This window comes from Salmo salar, chromosome ssa03, assembly GCF_905237065.1.
Source record: "Salmo salar chromosome ssa03, Ssal_v3.1, whole genome shotgun sequence".
NCBI classification, from domain to species: Eukaryota; Metazoa; Chordata; class Actinopteri; order Salmoniformes; family Salmonidae; genus Salmo; species Salmo salar.
In genome coordinates this window covers 31,701,567-31,725,017 of record NC_059444.1, presented here as the reverse complement: position 1 = coordinate 31,725,017, position 23,451 = coordinate 31,701,567, and the positions used below count along the sequence as shown (strand labels likewise).

The 23,451-nt window shown below is 44.6% G+C and overlaps 1 protein-coding gene across 12 annotated transcripts in view; it reads left to right on the top strand.

Moving 5' to 3' along the window:
* LOC106599757 (adhesion G protein-coupled receptor L2) overlaps positions 1 to 23,451 on the top strand; it is a 126,082-nt gene that overhangs the window by 78,944 nt on the left and 23,687 nt on the right. For 10 of the 12 annotated variants that reach the window (XR_001327565.2, XR_006769103.1, XM_014191055.2 and 7 more), the window contains 7 exons: positions 1,070 to 1,372; positions 8,188 to 8,291; positions 9,107 to 9,286; positions 13,420 to 13,458; positions 19,486 to 19,669; positions 22,569 to 22,691; positions 22,854 to 23,053. Coding sequence is in view for 10 of the 12 variants with exons in the window: in XM_014191055.2 (XP_014046530.1) it covers positions 1,070 to 1,372; positions 8,188 to 8,291; positions 9,107 to 9,286; positions 13,420 to 13,458; positions 19,486 to 19,669; positions 22,569 to 22,691; positions 22,854 to 23,053 (1,133 nt within the window). In the remaining 2 variants the exon portion in view is untranslated. The remainder of the gene's footprint in view (positions 1 to 1,069; positions 1,373 to 8,187; positions 8,292 to 9,106; positions 9,287 to 13,419; positions 13,459 to 19,485; positions 19,670 to 22,568; positions 22,692 to 22,853; positions 23,054 to 23,451) is intronic. The other 2 variants (XM_014191057.2, XM_014191059.2) reach the window with 1 other exon arrangement.

The window sequence follows — 23,451 nt, the reverse complement described above, 5'->3', positions numbered from 1 at the left end:
ACGAGCCTTAGGTCATTAATATGGTTGAATCCGGAAACTATCACCTCGAAAACAAAACGTTTTTTTCTTTTAGTGAAATACGGAACCGTTCCGTATTTTATCTAACGGGTGGCATCCCTAAGTCTAAATATTCCTGTTACATTGCACAACCTTCAATGTTATGTCATAATTACGTAATATTCTGGCAACTTAGTTCGCAACGAGCCAGGCGGCCCAAACTGTTGCATATACCCTGACTCTGCGTGCAATGAACGCAAGAGAAGTGACACAATTTCACTTGGTTAATATTGCCTGCTAACCTGGATTTCTTTTAGCTAAATATGCAGGTTTAAAAATATATACTTGTGTATTGATTTTAAGAAAGACATTGATGTTTATGGTTAGGTACACGTTGGAGCAATGACAGTCCTTTTTTGCGAATGCGCACCGCATCGATTATATGCAACGCAGGACAGGCTAGGTAAACTAGTAATATCATCAACCATGTGTAGTTAACTAGTGATTATGATTGATTGATTGATTGTTTTTTACAAGATAAGTTTAATGCTAGCTAGCAACTTACCTTGGCTTCTTACTGCATTTGCGTAACAGGCTGGCTCCTCGTGGAGTACAATGTAAAGCAGGTGGTTAGAGCGTTGGACTAGTTAACCGTAAGGTTGCAAGATTGAATCCCCGAGCTGACTAGGTAAAAATCTGTCGTTCTGCCCCTGAACAAGGCAGTTAACCCACCATTCCTAGGCTGTCATTGAAAATAAGAATGTGTTCTTAACTGACTTGGCTAGTTAAATAAAGGTGTAAAAAAAAAAAATGTAAAAAATCAGTGTCCAAAAATACTGATTACCGATTGTTATGAAAACTTGAAATCGGCCCTAATTAATCGGCCATTCCGATTAATCGCTCGACTTTTAATCCCTTCTAGTGGTGTGGAACTAAAACAGTGAAACTACCTTGAACTTTCCCTGCTGACTGATGTATCTGATGTATGTCTGAAATGTATGAAGGGAGTTCAAGGTAAGGCTGGGTTTTATGAAAGCTATAACCACCACTCTTCTCTCTCATCCTCTCCTAGTGCCAACTACAAAAGATGTCTCCCTCTCATCAGCCCTGCCTGAGACCACCACTCTCATCACCACCACCACGTCCACAGTCAAAGGCCCAGTTAACACCACGATTCCGGCTGACCCCAGGGATGGGAGAGAGAGAGAGGCGGGTAACCCAGCGGAGGACCCCCATGGGACGGCTGACCCCACCGCCCCAGAGATCCCCCCCACCCCCAGGCGCTTCTGTGAGGGAACAACGAAGAGAGGCATTTCCTGGCCCCAGACACACACTGGAGTCACCGTAGAGAGACCCTGCCCCAAAGGAACCAAAGGTACTATCAGGAACTAGGAGGTTGGGGGGGGTGGGGAGGTGTGTGAGGTATGTGTGTGTGTGTGTGTGTGTGTAGTCCTCTGTGTATGAATGTGTTAGTGCTTATTAGTGTGTTTAGACATTGTCTTTCACATAGCCTACCTTACATTGGACAAGGTCCCAAAATGTGATATTCATTACCTACAATATGCTGATAGGGCCAAACAGACAATATAGGAAGATAAAATAAACAGTAAGAGAATGTACAATGTGGTGGCGTAAGGGGATGTATATTATCATTGTTTTTTCAATAATATGGAATGCAGACATGCAGGACATTAAGGCTTACGAAGAATTCAGTAATATATACGGTACAGAGCAGTGGCGGTCAATGCAGTTTAAGATGAGGGGGGATGATTTTCTTTTCATGAGCATAGCCTTATTTCTATTACAGCATATTGGATGACTCTCATTCATATTCCATTCACCCAGTTCAATGTAACAGCGATAGGTTTAGGCTACTACATGATACTGAATGTCCCCTATACCCCACACACTCTTGCATGCATCGAGCTGATATAGGGTGTAATCATTAGCCCAACATCTGCAAATTAGTGTTTCTGTTGGACATATTCAGGTATGTTTATCCCTGTTTTGTTCCATTTGCTTCCGTTTTTAAGATTTTTTTCCCCAACCAAATTGGCAAAATGAATACAATGAGGGAAAAAAGTATTTGATCCCCTGCTGATTTTGTACGTTTGCCCACTGACAAAGAAATGATCAGTCTATAATTTTAATGGTAGGTTTATTTGAACAGTGAGAGACAGAATAACAACAAAAAAATCCAGAAAAACGCATGTCAAAAATGTTATAAAATGATTTGCATTTTAATGAGGGAAATAAGTATTTGACCCCTCTGCAAAACATGACTTAGTACTTGGTGGCAAAACCCTTGTTGGCAATCACAGAGGTCAGACAATTCTTGTAGTTGGCCACCAGGTTTGCACACATCTTAGGAGGGATTTTGTCCCACTCCTCTTTGCAGATCTTCTCCAAGTCATTAAGGTTTCGAGGCTGATGTTTGGCAACTCGAACCTTCAGCTCCCTCCACAGATTTTCTATGGGATTAAGGTCTGGAGACTGGCTAGGCCACTCCAGGACCTTAATGTGCTTCTTCTTGAGCCACTCCTTTGTTGCCTTGGCCGTGTGTTTTGGGTCATTGCCATGCTGGAATACCCATCCACGACCCATTTTCAATGCCCTGGCTGAGGGAAGGAGGTTCTCACCCAAGATTTGACAGTACATGGCCCTGTCCATCATCCCTTTGATGCGGTGAAGTTGTCCTGTCTCCTTAGCAGAAGAACACCCCCAAAGTATAATGTTTCCACCTCCATGTTTGACGGTGGGGACGGTGTTCTTGGGGTCATAGGCAGCATTCCTCCTCCTCCAAATACGGCGAGTTGAGTTGATGCCAAAGAGCTCCATTTTGCTCTCATCTGACCACAACACTTTCACCCAGTTGTCCTCTGAATCATTCAGATGTTCATTGGCAAACTTCAGACGGGCATGTATATGTGCTTTCTTGAGCAGGGGGACCTTGCGGGCGCTGCAGGATTTCAGTCCTTCACGGCATAGTGTGTTACTGTCACGTCCTGACCAGCAGATGGAGCTGGTGTAGTAGTTTGGGGGTCAGGACGTGGCAGTCTGGTGTGTGTCTTGTGACTCCTGGTCAGGAACAGCTGGGAATCGTTGTTCATGATTGGGAGTCACATATGTAGGAGTTGTTTGTCACTGGGGTTTGTGGGTAATTGTTTCTGTTTGAGTATTTTCCTCACAGGACTGTTTGCTGTCGTTTTTTGTTCATTTTGTAGTGTTCTCTTGTTTATTTGAATTAAAACTCTAATGATGAACACATCCTCTGCTGCACCTTGGTTCCCTCAGTCGTTACAGAATTACCCACCAACAAAGGACCAAGCAGCGGAAGAAGGCTGGCGAGGTAAGGGAGACCGGGAGGCACCCCCAAGAATTTTTTAGGGGGGGGCACAAGGGGAGTTTTGCGGGGCAAGAATGGAGCCCCAGGCCAGCTCCCCGCACTAGCATGGAGGTGCGTGTTCGCAATCTGGTACGCCCAGTACCAGCACCACGCACCAGGAGTCTAGTGTGTCAACCCAGCCTCGCCAGTCAACAGTCGTCATCAGAGCTGCCCGCCAGTCAACAGTCGTCGTCAGAGCTGCCCGCCAGTCAACAGTCGTCGTCAGAGCTGCCCGCCAGTCAACAGTCGTCGTCAGAGCTGCCCGCCAGTCAACAGTCGTCGTCAGAGCTGCCCGCCAGTCAACAGTCGTCGTCAGAGCTGCCCGCCAGTCAACAGTCGTCGTCAGAGCTGCCCGCCAGTCAACAGTCGTCGTCAGAGCTGCCCGCCAGTCAACAGTCGTGGTCAGAGCTGCCCGCCAGTCAACAGTCGTGGTCAGAGCTGCCCGCCAGTCAACAGTCGTGGTCAGAGCTGCCCGCCAGTCAACAGTCGTCGTCAGAGCTGCCCGCCAGTCAACAGTCGTCGTCAGAGCTGCCCGCCAGTCAACAGTCGCTCGTCAGAGCTGCCCGCCAGTCAATAGTCGTCGTCAGAGCTGCCCGCCAGTCAACAGTCGCTCGTCAGAGCTGCCCGCCAGTCAACAGTCGTCGTCAGAGCTGCCCGCCAGTCAACAGTCGTCGTCAGAGCTGCCCGCCAGTCAACAGTCGTCGTCAGAGCTGCCCGCCAGTCAACAGTCGTCGTCAGAGCTGCCCGCCAGTCAACAGTCGCCAGAGAGGTCAGACTGCGCTGAACTGCCGGAGTGGCCAGACTGCGCTGAACTGCCGGAGTGGCCAGACTGCGCTGAACTGCCGGAGTGGCCAGACTGCGCTGAACTGCCGGAGTGGCCAGACTGCGCTGAACTGCCGGAGTGGCCAGACTGCGCTGAACTGCCGGAGTGGCCAGACTGCGCTGAACTGCCGGAGTGGCCAGACTGCGCTGAACTGCCGGAGTGGCCAGACTGCCCTGAACTGCCGGAGTGGCCAGACTGCCCTGAACTGCCGGAGTGGCCAGACTGCCCTGAACTGCCGGAGTGGCCAGACTGCCCTGAACTGCCGGAGTGGCCAGACTGCCCTGAACTGCCGGAGTGGCCAGACTGCCCTGAACTGCCGGAGTGGCCAGACTGCCCTGATCTGCCGGAGTGGCCAGACTGCCCTGATCTGCCGGAGTGGCCAGACTGCCCTGAACTGCCGGAGTGGCCAGACTGCCCTGAACTGCCGGAGTGGCCAGACTGCCCTGAACTGCCGGAGTGGCCAGACTGCCCTGAACTGCCGGAGCTGCCAGACTGCCCGGACTGTCCCGAGCTGCCAGACTGCCCGGACTGTCCCGAGCTGCCAGACTGCCCGGACTGTCCCGAGCTGCCAGACTGCCCGGACTGTCCCGAGCTGCCAGACTGCCCGGACTGTCCCGAGCTGCCAGACTGCCCGGACTGTCCCGAGCTGCCAGACTGCCCGGACTGTCCCGAGCTGCCAGACTGCCCGGACTGTCCCGAGCTGCCAGACTGCCCCGACGGTCCCGATCTGCCAGACTGCCCCGACGGCCCCGAGCTGCCAGACTGTCCCGACTGCCTGGAACGGCCAGAGCCTGAGCCGCCTCCAGGATAGGTGGGTTGGGGAGGGAGGGTGTAGCACAGTGCCGTCGTTGACGGCAGCCACCCTCCCTTCCCTCCCTTATTGTTTAGGGTTACTGTTTAAGGGTTTTGTTGGGGATTTTGTTTGTTGGTGGTTTTTTGTTGTTGTGGTTAGGTGCATTCCGGGGTCTGCACCTTGAGGGGGGGGTACTGTCACGTCCTGACCAGCAGATGGAGCTGGTGTAGTAGTTTGGGGGTCAGGACGTGGCAGTCTGGTGTGTGTCTTGTGACTCCTGATCAGGAACAGCTGGGAATCGTTGTTCATGATTGGGAGTCACATATGTAGGAGTTGTTTGTCACTGGGGTTTGTGGGTAATTGTTTCTGTTTGAGTATTTTCCTCACAGGACTGTTTGCTGTCGTTTTTTGTTCATTTTGTAGTGTTCTCTTGTTTATTTGAATTAAAACTCTAATGATGAACACATCCTCTGCTGCACCTTGGTTCCCTCAGTCGTTACAGAATTACCCACCAACAAAGGACCAAGCAGCGGAAGAAGGCTGGCGAGGTAAGGGAGACCGGGAGGCACCCCCAAGAATTTTTTAGGGAGGGGCACAAGGGGAGTTTTGCGGGGCAAGAATGGAGCCCCAGGCCAGCTCCCCGCACTAGCATGGAGGTGCGTGTTCGCAATCTGGTACTGTTTGCTGTCGTTTTTTTGTTCATTTTGTAGTGTTCTCTTGTTTATTTGAATTAAAACTCTAATGATGAACACATCCTCTGCTGCACCTTGGTTCCCTCTTCAAGACAGTCGTTACAGTTACCAATTGTTTTCTTGGTGACTATGGTCCCAGCTGCCTTGAGATCATTGACAAGATCCTCCCGTGTAGTTCTGGGCTGATTCCTCACCGTTCTCATGATCATTGCAACTCCACGAGGTGAGATCTTGCATGGAGCCCCAGGCCGAGGGAGATTGACAGTTCTTCTGTGTTTCTTCCATTTGCGAATAATCACACCAACTGTTGTCACCTTCTCACCAAGCTGCTTGGCGATGGTCTTGTAGGCCATTCCAGCCTTGTGTAGGTCTACAATCTTGTCCCTGACATCCTTGGAGAGCACTTTGGTCTTGGCCATGGTGGAGAGTTTGGAATCTGATTGATTGATTGCTTCTGTGGACAGGTGTCTTTTATACAAGTAACAAACTGAGATTAGGAGCACTCCGTTTAAGAGTGTGCTCCTAATCTCAGCTCGTTACCTGTATAAAAGACACCTGGGAGACAGAAATCTTTCTGATTGAGAGGGGGTCAAATACTTATTTCCCTCATTAAAATGCAAATCAATTTATAACATTTTTGACATGCGTTTTTCTGGATTCTTTTGTTATTCTGTCTCTCACTGTTCATATAAACCTACCATTAAAATTATAGACTGATCATTTCTTTGTCAGTGGGCAAACGTACAAAATCAGCAGGGGATCAAATACTTTTTCCCCTCACTGTACATCCCTGATCACATGTAAACATAGTTCACTTTCATAGCAGCCACATTTTATTCTCTCTCGCATCTATGCGCTCTCCTCCTCTAACCTTTTCCCTTCGCTTGTGGACTTCAATGCACAACACAAGACCAGCTGTATGTGACCAGGCAAAAAAATCTTTACAAGCCAAACCATATCATAACCGCTACACACAGCCTACATCGTTGTCACCATATTAGCTAAAGTAACATCGTAGTCAACAATTAAACTACAATTGTGCAGTGACGTTAGTGTACAGTCAGTAAGCAGTTTAGCACTTACACCGGCAGGCCCTGGTGGTAATAAATGAGTAATACCAAATGCTTACCTTAACTTGGAAGAGTTCCAGTGTTGTGTTGGATAGTCATAGCCAGCTAACAAACATAGCATTCCTCTGTTTGAGCAGGGTGTTTGAGTAGGCTAAACTAGCCAGCTGCATTTGCTAGCTAAGTGAAACTGAAAGGGGAAAAAATGACTCTCTCTCTTGCTTCTCCTTCATTTTGGAAGAAATGAATTTGTTCAAAACTGTTAAAGTATTGTCTTTCTCTCTCTATGAGTCAACTACTCACCACATTTTATGCACTGCAGTGCTAGCTAGCTGTAGGCTATGCTTTCAGTACTAGATTAATTCTCTGATCCTTTGATTGGGTGGACAACATGTCAGTTCATGCTGCAAGAGCTCTGATAGGCTGGAGGACGTCTTCCAGAAGTCATAATTGCTGTGTAAGTCTATGGAAGTGGATGAGAACCATGAGCCTCCTAGGTTTTGTATTGAAGTTGATGTACCCAGAGGAGGACGGAAGCTAGCTGTCCTCTGGCTACACCATGGTATCTACTGTAGGCCTTCATTGCAAAATAGTGTGTTTTTATAAATAATTTGGTGACGTGATTATATTTAGTATCGTTTTATCTAAAAAAGGATAACTTTGTAAATGTTTTCATTTTTATTTATTTTATAAAATTCAATGAGGATGGTCCTCCTCTTCCTCCTCTGAGGAGCCTCCACTAGTACAGAGCATCTAATGGCAACTTTATTAATTGACAACCAGCAATTAGACCAGTGGTCTATTCAATTTTTCAAGATTTTTACATCAACAAATAACCTTACATTTATTTAATTTTCATCTCGTATCAAAATGAAAAGAAAGCATTAAATAAATGTACCTAATACATTTTATTTTTATTTTTTGGGGGGACCTACTGGGGGGGACCTACTGCAGTTCCCCTGTCATAACCCCAACTTTGAATACCACTGAATTAGCCTATAAGAAGACAGACAATGATTCCTACAGTATAAAGATGAACTGTATGAGAATATCTCACTGCTCAGTGTCCACTGTTAGACAGTACAAAGCTGGCAACCTTTCTGGTTCCTACTGGTCAGCCACTTTTTGCATCATTGCTTTTTTGACCACGGCTGACCTCAGTCGTTTGTTTTTCCTGAGAAACATGTTGAGAGGAGGACAGGAATGGTAGGAGGGTGAAGAGTTGGCCTAACCTCTGTTAAATACATTTTGATTTAACCTTTATTTAAACAGGCTATACTCATTGGGATGCAATCTCTTTTGCAAGAGAGAACTGTTCACGATGGCAGTGGTCAGCAACGTTACAAAAATGTACACAAATAAATGCACACATACATTAAAAACAGACAATAGGGTTGTGTAATGGTTGTCTTTGTTGTGTGTTTCTCCAGGCATCGCCTCCTACTTCTGCACGGTGGCAGGGGGGACCTGGAACCCAAAGGGACCTGACCTCAGCAACTGTACCTCCCACTGGGTCACTCAAGTGGCACAAAAGGTTGGTCAACAATGTCCCCCCGATGGCTCTGGTGACAGGGAGGGAAGGAATAAAACACGTCAACTTTCCTCTTCTACTTTATCTGAAAGGGCACGGTGTATCTGTCATTTTATGGCATCTTGTTGGTTTCAACACTAAATAAGGGGCTTGCCCATACATATACTGTATTCCACTGAATGCCTTATAGATGTAAACAAAATACACATTTAATGCACATGTCTTTATATTTTTCTTGCACACTGTGGATTGCTTTCTGTGGGCTATAGCTAGCAGCATTAATATTGATTTGAGTTTAAATCAGTATGTGATACATTACCTGTACATTACCTGACTCTGTGATGCCTATCATCCAAAGATGTTTCACCAATGACCATGAGCCTTTTCCTGCTGTGCTGTTTTCTTCCTTTATCCACATTAAATCAGTATTATAAACTGGGTGGTTCGAGCTCTGAATGCTGATTGGCTGACAGCCGTGGTATATCAGACCGTATACCACGGGTATGACAAAACATTTATTTTTACTGCTGTAATTACTTTGGTAACCAATTTATAATAGCAGTAAGGCACGAGGGTTTGTGGTATATGGCCAATATGCCATGGCTACGGACTGTGTCCAGGCACTCCGCGTTGCGTCGTGCCTAAGAACAGCCCTTAGCCGTGGTATATTGGCCATATACAACACCCCCTCTTGACTTATTGCTTATGTATCCATTGTTAGCACATAGTTAACATACCAGGTACAGTATTTAGTAGGAAACAAGTAATTAAAAGCTTAAACAGGACCTTTAATATTGCATTTTTTCCACCAACTCCAGATCCGTAGTGGGGAGAATGCAGCTAACCTAGCCAATGAGCTGGCCCACCACACGCAGGGTCCAGTGTTCGCCGGTGACATCAGCTCATCAGTGCGTCTCATGGAGCAGCTGGTGGACATCCTGGACGCTCAGCTCCAGGAGCTATGCGAAAAGGACTCAGCTGGGCGTAGCTTCAACAAGGTAATATAAAACAATTTATGTCATTTAGCAGACGATTTGAGTGCATAAATGTGAGTATATGTGACCCCAGGTAGGCTAGTTAGTACGAGAGCCGTACACTGTATAAACGTACGTATATCTCTGGGTGGGTAGTATTTCCTCCTCTCCTGCCCTCCCTTTGCTCCACCTTTGACTCTACATAGGTTAAGCCACTCATTAGCCCTCCCCACACTTCTCCTTCCAGGTGAGGTTAGGGGGAGGAGGGGGAGGAGAGGCCGGCCCAGCCCATATGGGGAGCTGTGGCTGTGGAGAGGGAGGAAGCTCATTCTTCCAGCCCCACCTCTTCTTAGTAATTACTGGGTAAACGCAGCCTTCTCACCTGGCAGCTCTGACTTAGAGCTGATGGATAGCAGCCCCCCGCTAGCCAACACAAAGAATAACTCCTCTCCACCCTCACCAACTTCTAAAACCAAAGTTGCACCCCTGGAGACGGTCATATGGAGAAATGAATTAGTTTTACAGTGCTATTCAGAACCTAAAAGTGAAATGATTTGGACCAAAAGGCACCAGGGTAGTGTTGTCTTTGTTACTTTTGGGTTAGCTAGTCCTAGACTGAATCTTTCTGTCTATGTTCTGGCTGTACTCTCTTAAAACTGCACAGTACTATACTCCTGCAGCCACGATGTAGCTAGCTGTGGGAATAATGAAGCGGTTTCCTTTGACTGAGACGGAGACCATTCAACAAAAGGCTCGACAATAAAACCCAAAGCCGGCATACTGTTATAACCTCAGTGCCCTAGAATCCAAATGACCATCTCCTGCTTTGTTTATTTTTTCAGTGCTTTATAAAGCATTGACGTGTCTTTGGCTATGCCGGATTAAGTGATATGACATGCTATTCTATAAAATCCTTTCTCTGTAATTAATATGACCTGATTAAGCAAATCATGTAAATGTAATTAACTAGAAAGTCGGGGCACCCCGAAAGAGTGTTTATAGAGCTGTTATCTTCCGAATAAACTCTTAAAGACCTAGTAATATTTTACATCAATAGCAGTCAATATTAATCGTCACCTTATTTCAGTCTCATCTGAAAGTTGTAAATTCTTGATTATCTTCACAAACCCTGGCTTACAAGTTGAATCAGCAATACAAACTTTGGTTTAATTATTTATTTACTAAATACCTAAATAATCACACAGAATTACATATACACAGAATGCAAATTATGTCATACAGAAAACGTCCCTGGTGGACGGAGCCGACATGACGGCTGGTTACACAAAGGAAAGGGGGTTGGGTTTGAGTGAAAGAGCGGGAAGACTGAGGAACAAAGGGAGAAGCTATGCTATCGTAAATACAGTATCTTATGCATTCTAAATTACTGCCCATTTGGGAAAGGAAAATGCAATAAATATTTACTCTGAGCTGCGCCTCAATAGGTTGGTTGTAGATGGAAAGCCATGTTGCCCAACAGATATCTTCCTGTCCTCGGAAGAATGTCTCTGGTGGTAAACTGGCTACTTGGCAGTTGTCGTGTTGTTTGTTAGGAGAGATCCTTTGTCCGTCCTTTCCTAGCCCACGTTTACAGTGGCCGCTGCTAACTCAACGGCTAGGAGGTATCACTTCTGTAGTGAATAAGAGTTCAAAGTTCATACCATTCGCAACCAAAGCTCACGCTGAGGTTGGCTTAGTTCTGTAGTTGACATGTTAGTCCTTTTAACGTGGGACCGTCATCCTCACATCCTCGGAACAGCTTATTATCTGAATCCTTCTGACATCGGACCATCGCCCTAATGTACCCGGAACAGCAAGTTATTCGCCCTTTTAACGCAGAGGCTGCAGGCCTTGCGTACTCGGAACAGGTTACATTTTCGTCAAGGGCTTATATAGTGGAGGGAGAGAAGGGTGTGTTTCATAGTTTATAACCCATGTCTCTTCACAGGGGCGGGCCACCGATTGAGCAGAGCTCTAACCTTATGAAAACCCACTTCTCTCATTTGGAAGCTAAAATTACATTTCATCTTTTCAGAAATAGTTTCATATTTAAACATTTAAATTACACACCAATTCCATGTGAATCTGATAACTATAATGTGTAGACTTTCCACGATATAGTTTATGTCATCATATCATTAATAAGAATGTCTCAGATGACAACCGAACTGACATCATATTCATTAAGTACCAACGCATATTTTCAACTGGTTGGATTACCAAAATATGGTTCCTTTCCCCCCACCTTTTGATCTTCCCCGACTCTCTGTGTTTAACAAAGGCTTTTCAAGAGTCCTTCAGTAGAGTCAAGAGAGGAAAAGGAGAAAGGTATTTATGGGGGGGTCATAAACCTTACCCACAGGCCAACGTCATGACAGCATCGTTAACCTCTTGGGGCTAGGTGGGACGCTAGCGTGCCACCCGTGGTGCACTCCATCAACAGCAGGTGCATTTCAAGAGCGGCAAATTTGAATCCAAATAAATGTCAAAATTCAAATTTTTCAAAAATACAACTATTTTACACCATTTGAAAGATAAACATCTCCTTAATCTAACCACGTTTTACGATTTCAAAAAGGTTTTACGGCGAAAGCATAAATTTAGAGTATGTTAGGACAGTACATTTACAAGAGTTGTGTGTAATGTTTTGTCAAGTCAAAGACAGGGTCACCAAAACCATAAAACCAGCTAAAATGATGCACTAACCTTTTACAATCTCCATCAGATGACACTCCTAGGACATTATGTTAGACAATGCATGCATTTTTAGTTCTATCAAGTTCATATTTATATCCAAAAACAGCGTTTTACTATGGCATTGATGTTGAGGAAATCGTTTCCCTCCAATAACCGGCAGTCAAGTCAGCGTCACAAATTAAATAATTAAAATTAGAAAACATTGGTAAAATATTATATTGTCATTTAAAGAATTATAGATTTACATCTCTTGAACTCAATCAACTTGCCAGATTTAAAAATAACCTTACTGGGAAATCACACTTTGCAATAATCTGAGCACTGCGCCCAGAAAAATACGCGTTGCGATACAGACTAGACGTCATGTTGGGGAGATCTAAAATCGAAAATACTATGTAAATAATCCATTACCTTTGATTCTCTTCATCAGATGTCACTTCCAGGTATCACAGGTCCATAACGAATGTAGTTTTGTTCAAAAAAGCTCATCATTTATGTCCAAAAATCTCCGTCTCGTTAGCACATGATGTAAGCCAGCCGGACTTCTCGTCATGAACGAGGGGAAAAAATATATTTCCGTTCGTTCAAACATGTCAAACGTTGTATAGCATAAATCATTAGGGCCTTTTTTAACCAGAACATGAATAATATTCAAGGTGGACGAATGCATACTCTTTTATAACGTATTGGAACGAGGGTACCCAACATGAACTCGCGCCAGGTGTCTAATGGGCCATCATCGTTCCATGGCTCTTGTTCGGTCAGATCTCCCTCCAGAAGACTCAAAACACTTTGTAAAGGCTGGTGACATCTAGTGGAAGCAATAGGAAGTGCCAAAATATTCCTAAGCCCCTGTGTTTTTCAATGGGATAGGTTTAAAGTCAATACAACACATCAGGTATCCACTTCCTGTCAGAAAATGTCTCAGGGTTTTGCCTGCCAAATGAGTTCTGTTATACTCACAGACACCATTCAAACAGTTTTAGAATCTTTAGAGTGTTTTCTATCCATATATAATAAGTATATGCATATTCTAGTTACTGGGTAGGATTAGTAACCAGATTAAATCGGGTACATTTTTTTTATCCAGACGTGCAAATGCTGCCCCCTAGACCCAACAGGTTAATGCAAAGCGTAGGAATTTTATCTCAGCGATTCCCCATCTACAACGCTATGCTGTACAGCTCTGTCTTGGCCGGCCAAGCCCTTGTAGTTATGTAAGCTAGATACATCTTCCGAAATACATTTTAGAATGCTGCATAATATACAGTGAGCTTCTTATTTCATCTACCTAACATGAGGTTTATATATTATCATTTCCATCCTGATTCAAGTGGGGTAAGTGGTGTATTTTAGGATATCTGTATTCTAAAGACATAGACTAACCTCCTTTTCCCTCCAAGCTCTTTGCTTCCTAATAGTATGCCTCTTGTTCTTAATCCTCACTTTGTGTTAAAAAGCTTCAAAAGAGAGAGAGGACTTGCAGGGCATATATGAAGGTACTGTATATCTGCTGGTTCCACATAGACACCTTTGACTCTTAAAGTATCCACAATATGCTCAGTAGCATGAAACATTGGTGTCTGTCTGTCTGTGATTCTCTGCTTGTGCATCTGCCAGCCTGTCTATCTGCCTGTGTGTCTGCTAGCCTGACGGTATGTCCATCTATCTCTCTACCCCTCAACTCACCAGTCTGTCTGGTCTGTCGATCTGCCTGCCTGGTCTGTCTGTCAATATCTCTGCCTGTCTGTCTATAAGTCAATATCTCTCCTATCTCTTATCTCTCTCTATTCCCCTCCCTCTTTGTGCGTTGTATGAGTAATTGCCTTCCCACGGCCGTAATTGTAGCTCCCTGTCAGCCAGAAGTTTGATCAAAGTGGCAGTGTACTCAGTTTTTCACTTGCTTACGCTTTACCATTTCCAGCCTCTCCTTGTTCCTCCTCTCGCTGACAAAAGTGCCAATTTTTGTGTTTGTTTGATGGATTCATTTTCAGTCCCATTAATGTGTTTGTGTTCATACAGGATTTGTTGGGTCTTTTCATTCCTTTCTCTCTCCATGCCATTTTCCTTTCCTCAGAGTTTATAATCTGAGAGCAGGTCCTGTTGAAAGAAGCGGTTCTGGCGTAAACACACAGTGGGCCTGCCTTGCACGAAACAAACCAGCCGTCTCAGACCTCTGTCTCTCTCTTTAGTCTCTATGTTTGACTGGTGGGAGCATTCTTCACCATGAGTTAGGGCTGTTTTTACTGAGGTCTCTTTTACTGTGAGAAATTGGGATACACTGCATGTCACCGTCAACTTGATTTAAGGGTGTCTGTCTTCTTTATTCATCAATAGGCAATGTAAGTGAAGTCAGCACCACCACCACCCAAGCATTTCCAGCTCACTGTAGGGCATCTTGGGTAACACCCTTGTGATTGGTGTGTGGTGGGACCGCCACCCAGGCGAGAATTATATTTATTAAAGAGGACTCAATCAGAACAGAGGTTTTTTTTCTTTCTTCTTAACGCTGCCACAAATTAAAGACATTGATTATTTGTATTTCTTTTTTGTTCCTCATTCTTCATGCCTACAAGGAAGGGGGTACTCACCAGGAGGATGGACCCATTGAGTGTTGATTTGTTTGTCTGGGGTGTAACGGCCCTAGCCCTGAAATCACTACTGCTACTCTGACTCCTTCTATCTCTTCCTATCCTAACCTATCCAACTCTGACTTAGCTCTAGGTAATAATGGTAGCCAGCCATGTGGTTGGTTTACTTGTTGTGGTGATTGGTTAATCATCAGTCTGGTTTGATAGCGAGGGGCTACGGTGTTTATTCGCCCCACTGGTTAATCCAGACAAAAGGGTAATTGTGCCTATGGTCAATTAGTGTGTGTGTGGATGATAATCACAGCTTTGCACTAATTGGTACATTGAGTGACTGTTGTTATTGGCTAATTACCACTATAGTGTAGCCTGGGCCTCTGCTGTGGTTAATGTCACCTGTGGTTAAATTGTCACTGGTTTATCGGGTCATGGGTTGATATGGATTTGTGGGGAAATTATGCTGATGGATATGTTTATCTGTGGGGGTAGCGCTGCTGTGTGGGTATGGATATCAGCTATATGGGAGTCATCAATGGGCTAGCGTTAGTGCTGCTGTGTGAGAATGGATATACAGTGCATTCGCAAAGTATTCAGACCCCCTTTTTCCATATTTTGTTACGTTACAGCCTTATTCTAAAATCGCAACAAAAAATTCTCCCTCATCAATCTAACCACAATGCCCCATAATGACAAAGCAAAAATTGTTTTTTATTTTATTTTAGCAAATGTAAAAAAACTGATATCACTTTTATATAAGTATTCAGCCCCTTTACTCAGTACCTTGTTGAAGCACCTTCGGCAGCAATTACCACCTCGAGGCTTCTTGGGTATGACGCTACAAGCTTGGCACACCTGAATGTGGGGAGTTATTCCCATGCTTCTCTGCAGAGCCTCTCAATCTCTGCCAGGTTGGATGGGAAGCATTGCTGCACAGCTTTTTCAGGTCTCTCCAGAGATGTTTGATCGGATTCAAGTCCGGGCTCTGGCTGGGCCACTCAAGGACATTAAGAGACTTGTCCTGAAGCCACTCCTGCATTGTTTTGGCTGTGTGCTTAGGGTCGTTGTCCTTTTGGAAGGTGAACCTTCGCCCCAGTCTGAGGTCCTGAGCGCTCTGGAGCAGGTTTTTATTAAGGATCTCTCTGTACTGTGCTCTGTTCATCTTTCCCTTGATCCCGACTAGTCTTCCAGTCCCTGCCGCTGAAAAACATCCCCACAGCATGATGCTGCCACCACCATGCTTCACCATAGGGATGGTGCCAGGTTTCCTCCAGACGTCACGCTTGATATTCAGGCGAAAGAGTTCAATCTTGGTTTCATCAGACTAGAGAATCTTGTTTCTCATGGTCTGAGAGTCCTTTGATGCATTTTGGCAAACTCCAAGCAGGCTGTCACGTGCCTTTTACTGAGGAGTGGCTTCCGTCTGGACACTCTACCATCAAGGCCTGATTGGTGGAGTGCTGCAGAGATAGTTGTCCTTCTGGAAGGTTCTCCCGTCTCCACAGAGAAAGTCTAGAACTCAGAGTGACCATCGGGTTATTGTTCACCTTCCTGACCAAGGCCCTTCTCCTCTGATTGTTCAGTTTGGCCGGGCGGCCAGCTCTAGGAAGAGTTTTAGTGGTTCCAAACATCTTCATTTTAAGAATGATGGAGGCCACTTTGTTCTTGGGGACCTTCAATGCTGCATACATGTTTTGGTACCCTTCCCCAGATCTGTGCCTCAACATAATCCTGTCTTGGAGCTCTACAGACAATTCCTTCGACCTCATCGCTTGGTTTTTGCTCTGACATGCACTGTCAACTGTGGGACCTAATATAGACAGGTGTGCATCTTTCCAAATGATGTCCAATTAATTCAATTTAGCGCAGGTGGACTCCAATCAAGTTGTAGAAATATCTCAAGAATTATCAATCAAAACAGGATGCACCTGAGCTAAATTTCAATTGTAAATACAGTACCAGTCAAAAGATTAGAAACACCTATTCATTCAAGGGTTTGTTTTTTCTATTTTCTACATTGTAGAATAATAGTGAAGACATCAAAACTATGAAATAACACAAATGGAACCCAAAAAAGAGTTAACCAATTCTAAATATATTTTAGATTCTTCAAAGTAGCCACCCTTTGCCTTGATGACAGCTTTGCACAGTCTTAGCATTCTCTCAACCAGCTTCACCTGGAATGCTTTTCTAACATTCTTGAAGGAGTTCACACATATGCTGTGCACTTGTTGGCTGCTTCTCCTTCACTCTGCGATCCAACTCATCCCAAACCATCTCAATTGGGTTGAGGTCAGGTGATTGTACAGGCCAGGTCATCTGATGCAGCATTCCATCACTCTCCTTCTTGGTCAAATAGCCCTTACACAGCCTGGAGGTGTGCTGGGCCATTGTCCTGTTGAAAAACAAATGATAGTGCCACTTAGCGCAATCAAAAAGGAATGGCGTATCACTGGAGAATGATGTGGTAGCCATGCTGGTTAAGTGTGCCTTGAATTCAAAATAAATCACTGACAGTGACACCAGCAAAGCACCCCCATACCATCACACCTCCCATTGCTTCATGGTGGGAACCACACATGCGGAGATCATCCGTTCACCTGCTCTGCGTTTCACAAAGACACGGCGGTTGGAACCAAAAATCAAAAATTTGGACTCATCAGACCAAAAAACAGATTTCCACTGGTCTAATGTCCATTGCTTGTGTTTCTTGGCCCAAGCAAGTCTCTTCTTATTATTGTTGTCCTTTAGTAGTGGTTTCTTTCCAGCAATTCGACCATGAAGGCCTGATTCACGCAGTCTCCTCTGAACATTTGATGTTGAGATGTGTCTGTCACTTGAACTCTGAAGCATTTATTTGGGCTGCAATCTGAGGTGCAGTTAACTCTAATGAACATCCTCTGCAGTAGAGGTAACTCTGTGTCTTCCTTTCCTGTGGGGGTCCTCATGAGAGCCAGTTTCATCATAGCGCTTAGTTTTAGTGTCTGCACTTGAAGAAACTTTAAAAGCTCTTGAAATGTTCCGTATTGACTAACCTTCATGTCTTAAAGTAATGATGGACTGTTGTTTCTCTTTGCTTATTTGAGCTGTTCTTGACATAATATGGACTTGATCTTTTACCAAATAGTGTTATCTTCTGTATACCACCCCTACCTTGTCACAACAATTTTTGTTTTAATTTAACTAGGCAAGTCTGTTCAGAACAAATTCTTATTTACAATGACGGCCTACCCCGGCAAAACCCAGACGATGCTGGGCCAATTGTGTGCCACCCTATGGGACTCCCATTCACGGCTGGTTGTGATACAGCCTGGATTCAAACCAGGGACTGTAGTGACGCCTCTTGCACTGAAATGCAAGAGGCAAGACCGCTGCGCCACTCGGGAGCCCTATAACACAACTGATTGTCTCAAATGCATTAAGAAGGAAAGAAATTCCACAAATTAACTTTTAAGAAGGCACACCTGTTAATTGAAATGCATTCCAGGTGACTACCTCATGATGTTGGTTGAGAGAATGCCAAGAATGTGCAAAGCTGTCATCAAGGCAAACTTTGAAGATCTCAAATATAAAATATTTTTGTTTAGCACTTTTTTGCTTACTACATGATTCAATATTGTATTATTATTTCTTAGTTTTTATGTCTTCACTATTATTCTACAATGTCGAAAATAGCAAAAATAAAGACGATCCCTGGGATGAGTAGGTGTGTCCAAACTTTTGACTTGTACTGTATGTGGGGCGGCAGCGTAGCCTAGTGGTTAGAGCATTGGACTAGTAACCGAAAGGTTGCAAAATCGAATCCCCGAGCTGACAAGGTACAAATCTGTCGTTCTGCCCCTGAACAAGGCAGTTAACCCACGGTTCCTAGGCCATCATCGTAAATACGAATTTGTTCTTTTAACTGACTTGCCTAGTTAAATAAATGTGAATATGGTATTTCTGTTTAATAAATGTAGCAAATTTGTCTAAAAAACTGTTTTTGCTTTGTCATTATGGGGTATTGAGTGTAGATTGATAACAAAAAAAGATATTTAATCCATTTTAGAATAAAGATGTAACAAAATGTGGAAAAAGAGAAGGGGTCTGTATACTTTCCAAATGCACTGCAGATAAGCTACATGGGAGTCATCAATGGGGCTAGCGTTAGCGCTGCTGTGTGGATATGATATAGATAAATATGCTAAGGTACATGGAAGTTGTGAACTCTCCTGCACAGGGTCACAGTGACCTCCATTTTGATCAACATTTGATACTTTTTCTCGTGAGGGTTTGGAATGTTTTGCTTACTTACTGCTTATCAGCCAAGCAGGAAATGAAAGGATTGCCATTGAAAACAAGCAGAATTATGCCCTTCTTTACTTTGCCTGCTACCCATGAAACAAATGGATTCATTTTCTTGATAACATTTTCCCCTCTAGGAAGGAAAAGCTGCACATTTCAAGGCCATAATGACCAGATCCTGTTATGGAATATATTTATTGTTAGCGAAGAGGAAAGATAATTGCTCTTTGGGAAAAATAAGATGTTAAAGAACAGGAACTGAGAGAGTACTATTGTGGAATAACTGCTCCATTCATTTGAAAAACATTTGGTTTGTGTTTGAACTTCCCCTCTGGCACAGTTTTGTTATTCAAAAGAAAATAAATGGGTCTAAACCAGGAAAGTGGGGAGACAACATCCTGTAGTTTTTATTCTGTGACCACCATGCCATCTTTAAGTGATGTTTTAATTTGAATGAATCTTCATATCATCTTTTAATTCCAGTGACCGTATTTGTTGAATTTTTTGGTTGTCGCTTGTCCTTACTTGCCATCAGCATCATATGCTTTTCTTGCCCCCTTTCTGCCTGTATGCTGCAGGCATGAGTAGAAGTTATGAGGTATCCATTTTTTTTAAAGCGACAAAGGTCTGACATTTGACTTGTTTCCACGGATACAGGCCATTGTGGATACGGTTGACAACCTCCTGAGGCCGGAAGCCCTGAAGTCCTGGGAAGACATGAATTCCACGGAGCAAACGCACGCCGCCACCATGTTACTGGATACCCTGGAGGAAGGAGCCTTCATCCTTGCCGACAACCTGATTGAGCCCGCTGTAGTCAAAGTGCCTGCAGACAACATAAGTATGTTTTTTTTTTTCTACCCCCCCTGCCCATCACTCATAAAAAGGAAAAACTAGACAGACACGTCTGCCAGTTACAATCCACAGTTTTAATGATTATTTTCCTTTGTATTATCTCCCCCTGTCTTGGAAGAAAATTACTTTGACCTCAGTACTAAAATTGCCTTTTTTTCTACAGTTTGTTATGTTCAAGGAAGTGGAAGTTAACATTCACAACCATTCTGTAGAAACATACTTCTGCTAGACCTCAGGGCTTCTTTTCCATGGGCTTATTCATTCTAGACAAGAACCTGGACAGCTATTCCTCCAGGAGAGAGGCAAAGTGGTTTTTAGAAAGACCAAATTTAGTTGAAGTCACAGTAGGAGGTTTGATGTCTCGCTCAGCGCCAGGCAAGCTAATATGTTCTCACAGGCAGTTTATTAGCAATGTGATCTCATTCATTTAAGTCAGCTTTGTGCAGTGAACTGTCATTTTCCCTACACAAGCCTCTTTGTTGCCATGGTTATGAGTTCCCCGCTGCCTTTTTCTTGCATAGTTAAGTAGGGGCATTGAATTTGTTCTGCAAGATGAACTGTCTGGTCTTCTCATGGAAAATCAATTGAATCATTTGATACAGTACATGACCAAAAGTATGTGGACACCTGCGCATCGAGCATCTCATTCCAAAATCATGATCAGTTGGCGTTCCAATTCATCCCAAAGGTGTTCGATGGGGTTAAGGTCAGGGCTCTGTGCAAGCCAGTCAAGTTTTTCCACACTGATCTCGACAAACCATTTCTGTATGGACCTCGCTTTGTGCACGGGGGCATTGTTATGCTGAAACAGGAAAGGGCCTTCCCCAAACTGTTTCCACAAAGTTGGAAGCACAGAATCGTCTAGAATGTCATTGTATGTTGTAGTGTTAAGATTTCCCTTAGCCTAGTCCGAACCATGAACCACAGCCCCAGACCAATATTCCTCATCCACTAAACTTTACAGTTGGCACTATGCATTGGGGCAAGTAGTGTTCTCCTGGCATTCGCCAAACACAGATTTGTCCGTCGGACTACCAGATGGTGAAGCGTGATTAATCACTCCAGAGAACGCATTTCCACTGCTCCAGTCCAAAGGTGGCGAGCTTTACACCACTCCAATGCTTGGCATTGCGCATGGTGATGTTAGGCTTGTGTGCGGATGCTCGGCCACGGAAACCCATTTTATGAAGCTCCCGACGAACAGTTATTGTGCTGACGTTGCTTTCAGAGGCCGTTTGGAACTTGGTAGTGAGTGTTGCATCCAAGGACAGACAATTTTTACTCGCTACACGCTTCAGCAATCGGCGGTCCCGCTCTGTGGGCTTGTGTGGCCTACCATTTCGAGTCTGAGCCGTTGTTGCACATAGGCGTTTCCACTTCACAATAACAGCACTTACAGTTGACAGGGCAACTCTAGCAGGGCAGAAATTTGACAAACTGACTTGCTGGAAACATGGCATCCTATGACGGTGCCACATTGCAAGTCACTGAGCTCTTCAGTAAGGCCATTCTACTGCCAGTGTTTGTCTATGGAGATAGCATGGCTGTGTGCTCGATTTTATAAACCTGTCAGCAACGGGTGTAGCTGAAATAGCCGACTCCACTCATTTGAAGGGGTGTCCACATACTTTTGTATATATAGTGTATTCTATACGGTAGCTATGTCCTCGAACCCTGCCTTAACCCTTTGTCAGTAAATGGTAATTACAAGCGGATAACAAAAAACAGATGTACTGCAGCCTGCTAATGCAAAATATAATAATTTGCCTATACACGCCATGTATAGTTAATCATTGCAAACAGGCTCTGTTTATGTGCGTTTAGCACACAGGGCCTCAACAACAGATTACATTTTTTTTATTTTTTATAAAATAGTATTTCTACTAGTAGTAATATAGCTAGTAGAACTTTCCCAATCTCCTCTGACAATGCTATGTGAGAACTGAGGCCCCGGGACAGTCTTCTCTGCAGCTCGCCTGATGAGCAGTAGGAGAGAAGCCCAAAAGGATCCTTACTCCTAATTAACATAGTTTCCTGATTCAGGCTGAAACACAAATGGCACCTTGAGGCGAACGTCAAGGGCAGGAGGAGAGAAAAGGGAGGGGTAAGGGGGGGGGGTTTAGGATAGACCGAAAGAGAGAAAGAAGGAAGGAAGCGAAGGAAAGGAGAAAAAATGTCAGAGGGAGAACAATTCCTCATCTCTGTGTGTCAAAAGCGATCTGTGGTGAGGAAGTTGAGGCTGGTTCTGACAGGAGGGAGTGTGCTGATACGTGCGTCCTCCTGACCCCTCCGTAATTTCACACATCAAAGAGAGAGAGAGAGAGAGCCATCCGGCAGCTGGCACAGAACAACGGAGAGGAGAGAGAGGGAGGGATAGAGAGAGCAAGAGAGAGGGCAGGGGGTTTGCTGCAGGAATCTAGCAGGCTTTTCAGAGATTTGCTCACTGGCAAGGCCAGAGTTATCTGAACCCACAGGGGGAAGAAAAAGCCCAATGATATTTTTTATCTTATGAATATTTGACATTCATGCTTCAGCAGGTTGGATGGTGCTATGCTCTCTCTCTTTCTCTCTCTCCATAAGGAGCTCTGTAGGCCAGGGTTACGGGAAGCAGCTCAGATCTTTTTTATAGTAAATAGTGCTGGATGGGATATTGACAATGAGATTGGAATTTCTAGCTGGAACACTTGATCTGGTTCCTCCCTTCTTTCACACTTCGCAACCTTTATGTCGGAGCTCTATTAAAAACGGTGTGTTACTATTGAAACTTGACCTATCAGTTATGTATACCACTACCGTTCCCTTCTTCCCCTCTCCTCCTCTTCCCCCTCTCTCCGTCTCCTCCTGCTCCTCTCCCGCTACCTCCCCCTCTCCTCATCCACTTTTAGTGCTGGATGTGTATGTGCTCAGTACTGATGGCCAGATGCAGGACTTCAGGTTCCCCCAGACCAGCAAGGTTGGAGCCTCCATTCAGCTATCTGCAAACACAGTCAAAGTCAACAGTAAAAACGGTAACAAAGGGGGGAAGAAATGTATGAATAAAATGAATGAATGTGATCATACTGAAGGAGCATTGCCCTGCACTGTGACAGTGGCTGAAGTATAGAAATTAGAAGCAATTTTATACGTTCACAATGCCACCATAAATCTTATTGTAGTGTATTTTTTCCCAGGTGTGGCCAAGCTGGTGTTTGTCCTCTATAAGCACCTGGGCCGGTTCCTCAGTACAGAGAACGCCACGCTCCGAGGAGGAGGAGGACGTAACCTTTCAGACCTGACCGTCAACTCACACATCCTGGCCGCCTCCATCACCAAGGAGTCCAGCCGCGTGTTTGTGTCCGACCCCGTCATCTTCACCCTGGAGCACCTCGACGTGAGTCCCCCTTCCCCTTGGAGAACCCTGGAGCTCTAGAGTCAGGCCGTGGTGTGGTTCAGTGCAGGGGGAAATGGTGGGAAAGAGAAATGGCAGTGTGGTCTTTAGTAGTTGTGGAGGATAAATGCCAGTTTCATAGGATACAGCTAGCGCGGCTGTAAAATATAAGTGCGTGTCAGATTCTGTTAGTTTACATAGAAAAGCTATCGTGTTTGTCATGCTATGATATGTCAATATACTGTAATTGTTTATAATTGCACTTGACACGACAGACAAGGTGGATCCATCCATAGGCCGAAGCAGGCTAACTTGAGTGCTATCTTGTGTATTCCAGTACTTAGCTTTTTGCTACCGTAGTTATTTGCCATGGCAGGCTCGTCTGCCTGCTGTTATTGACC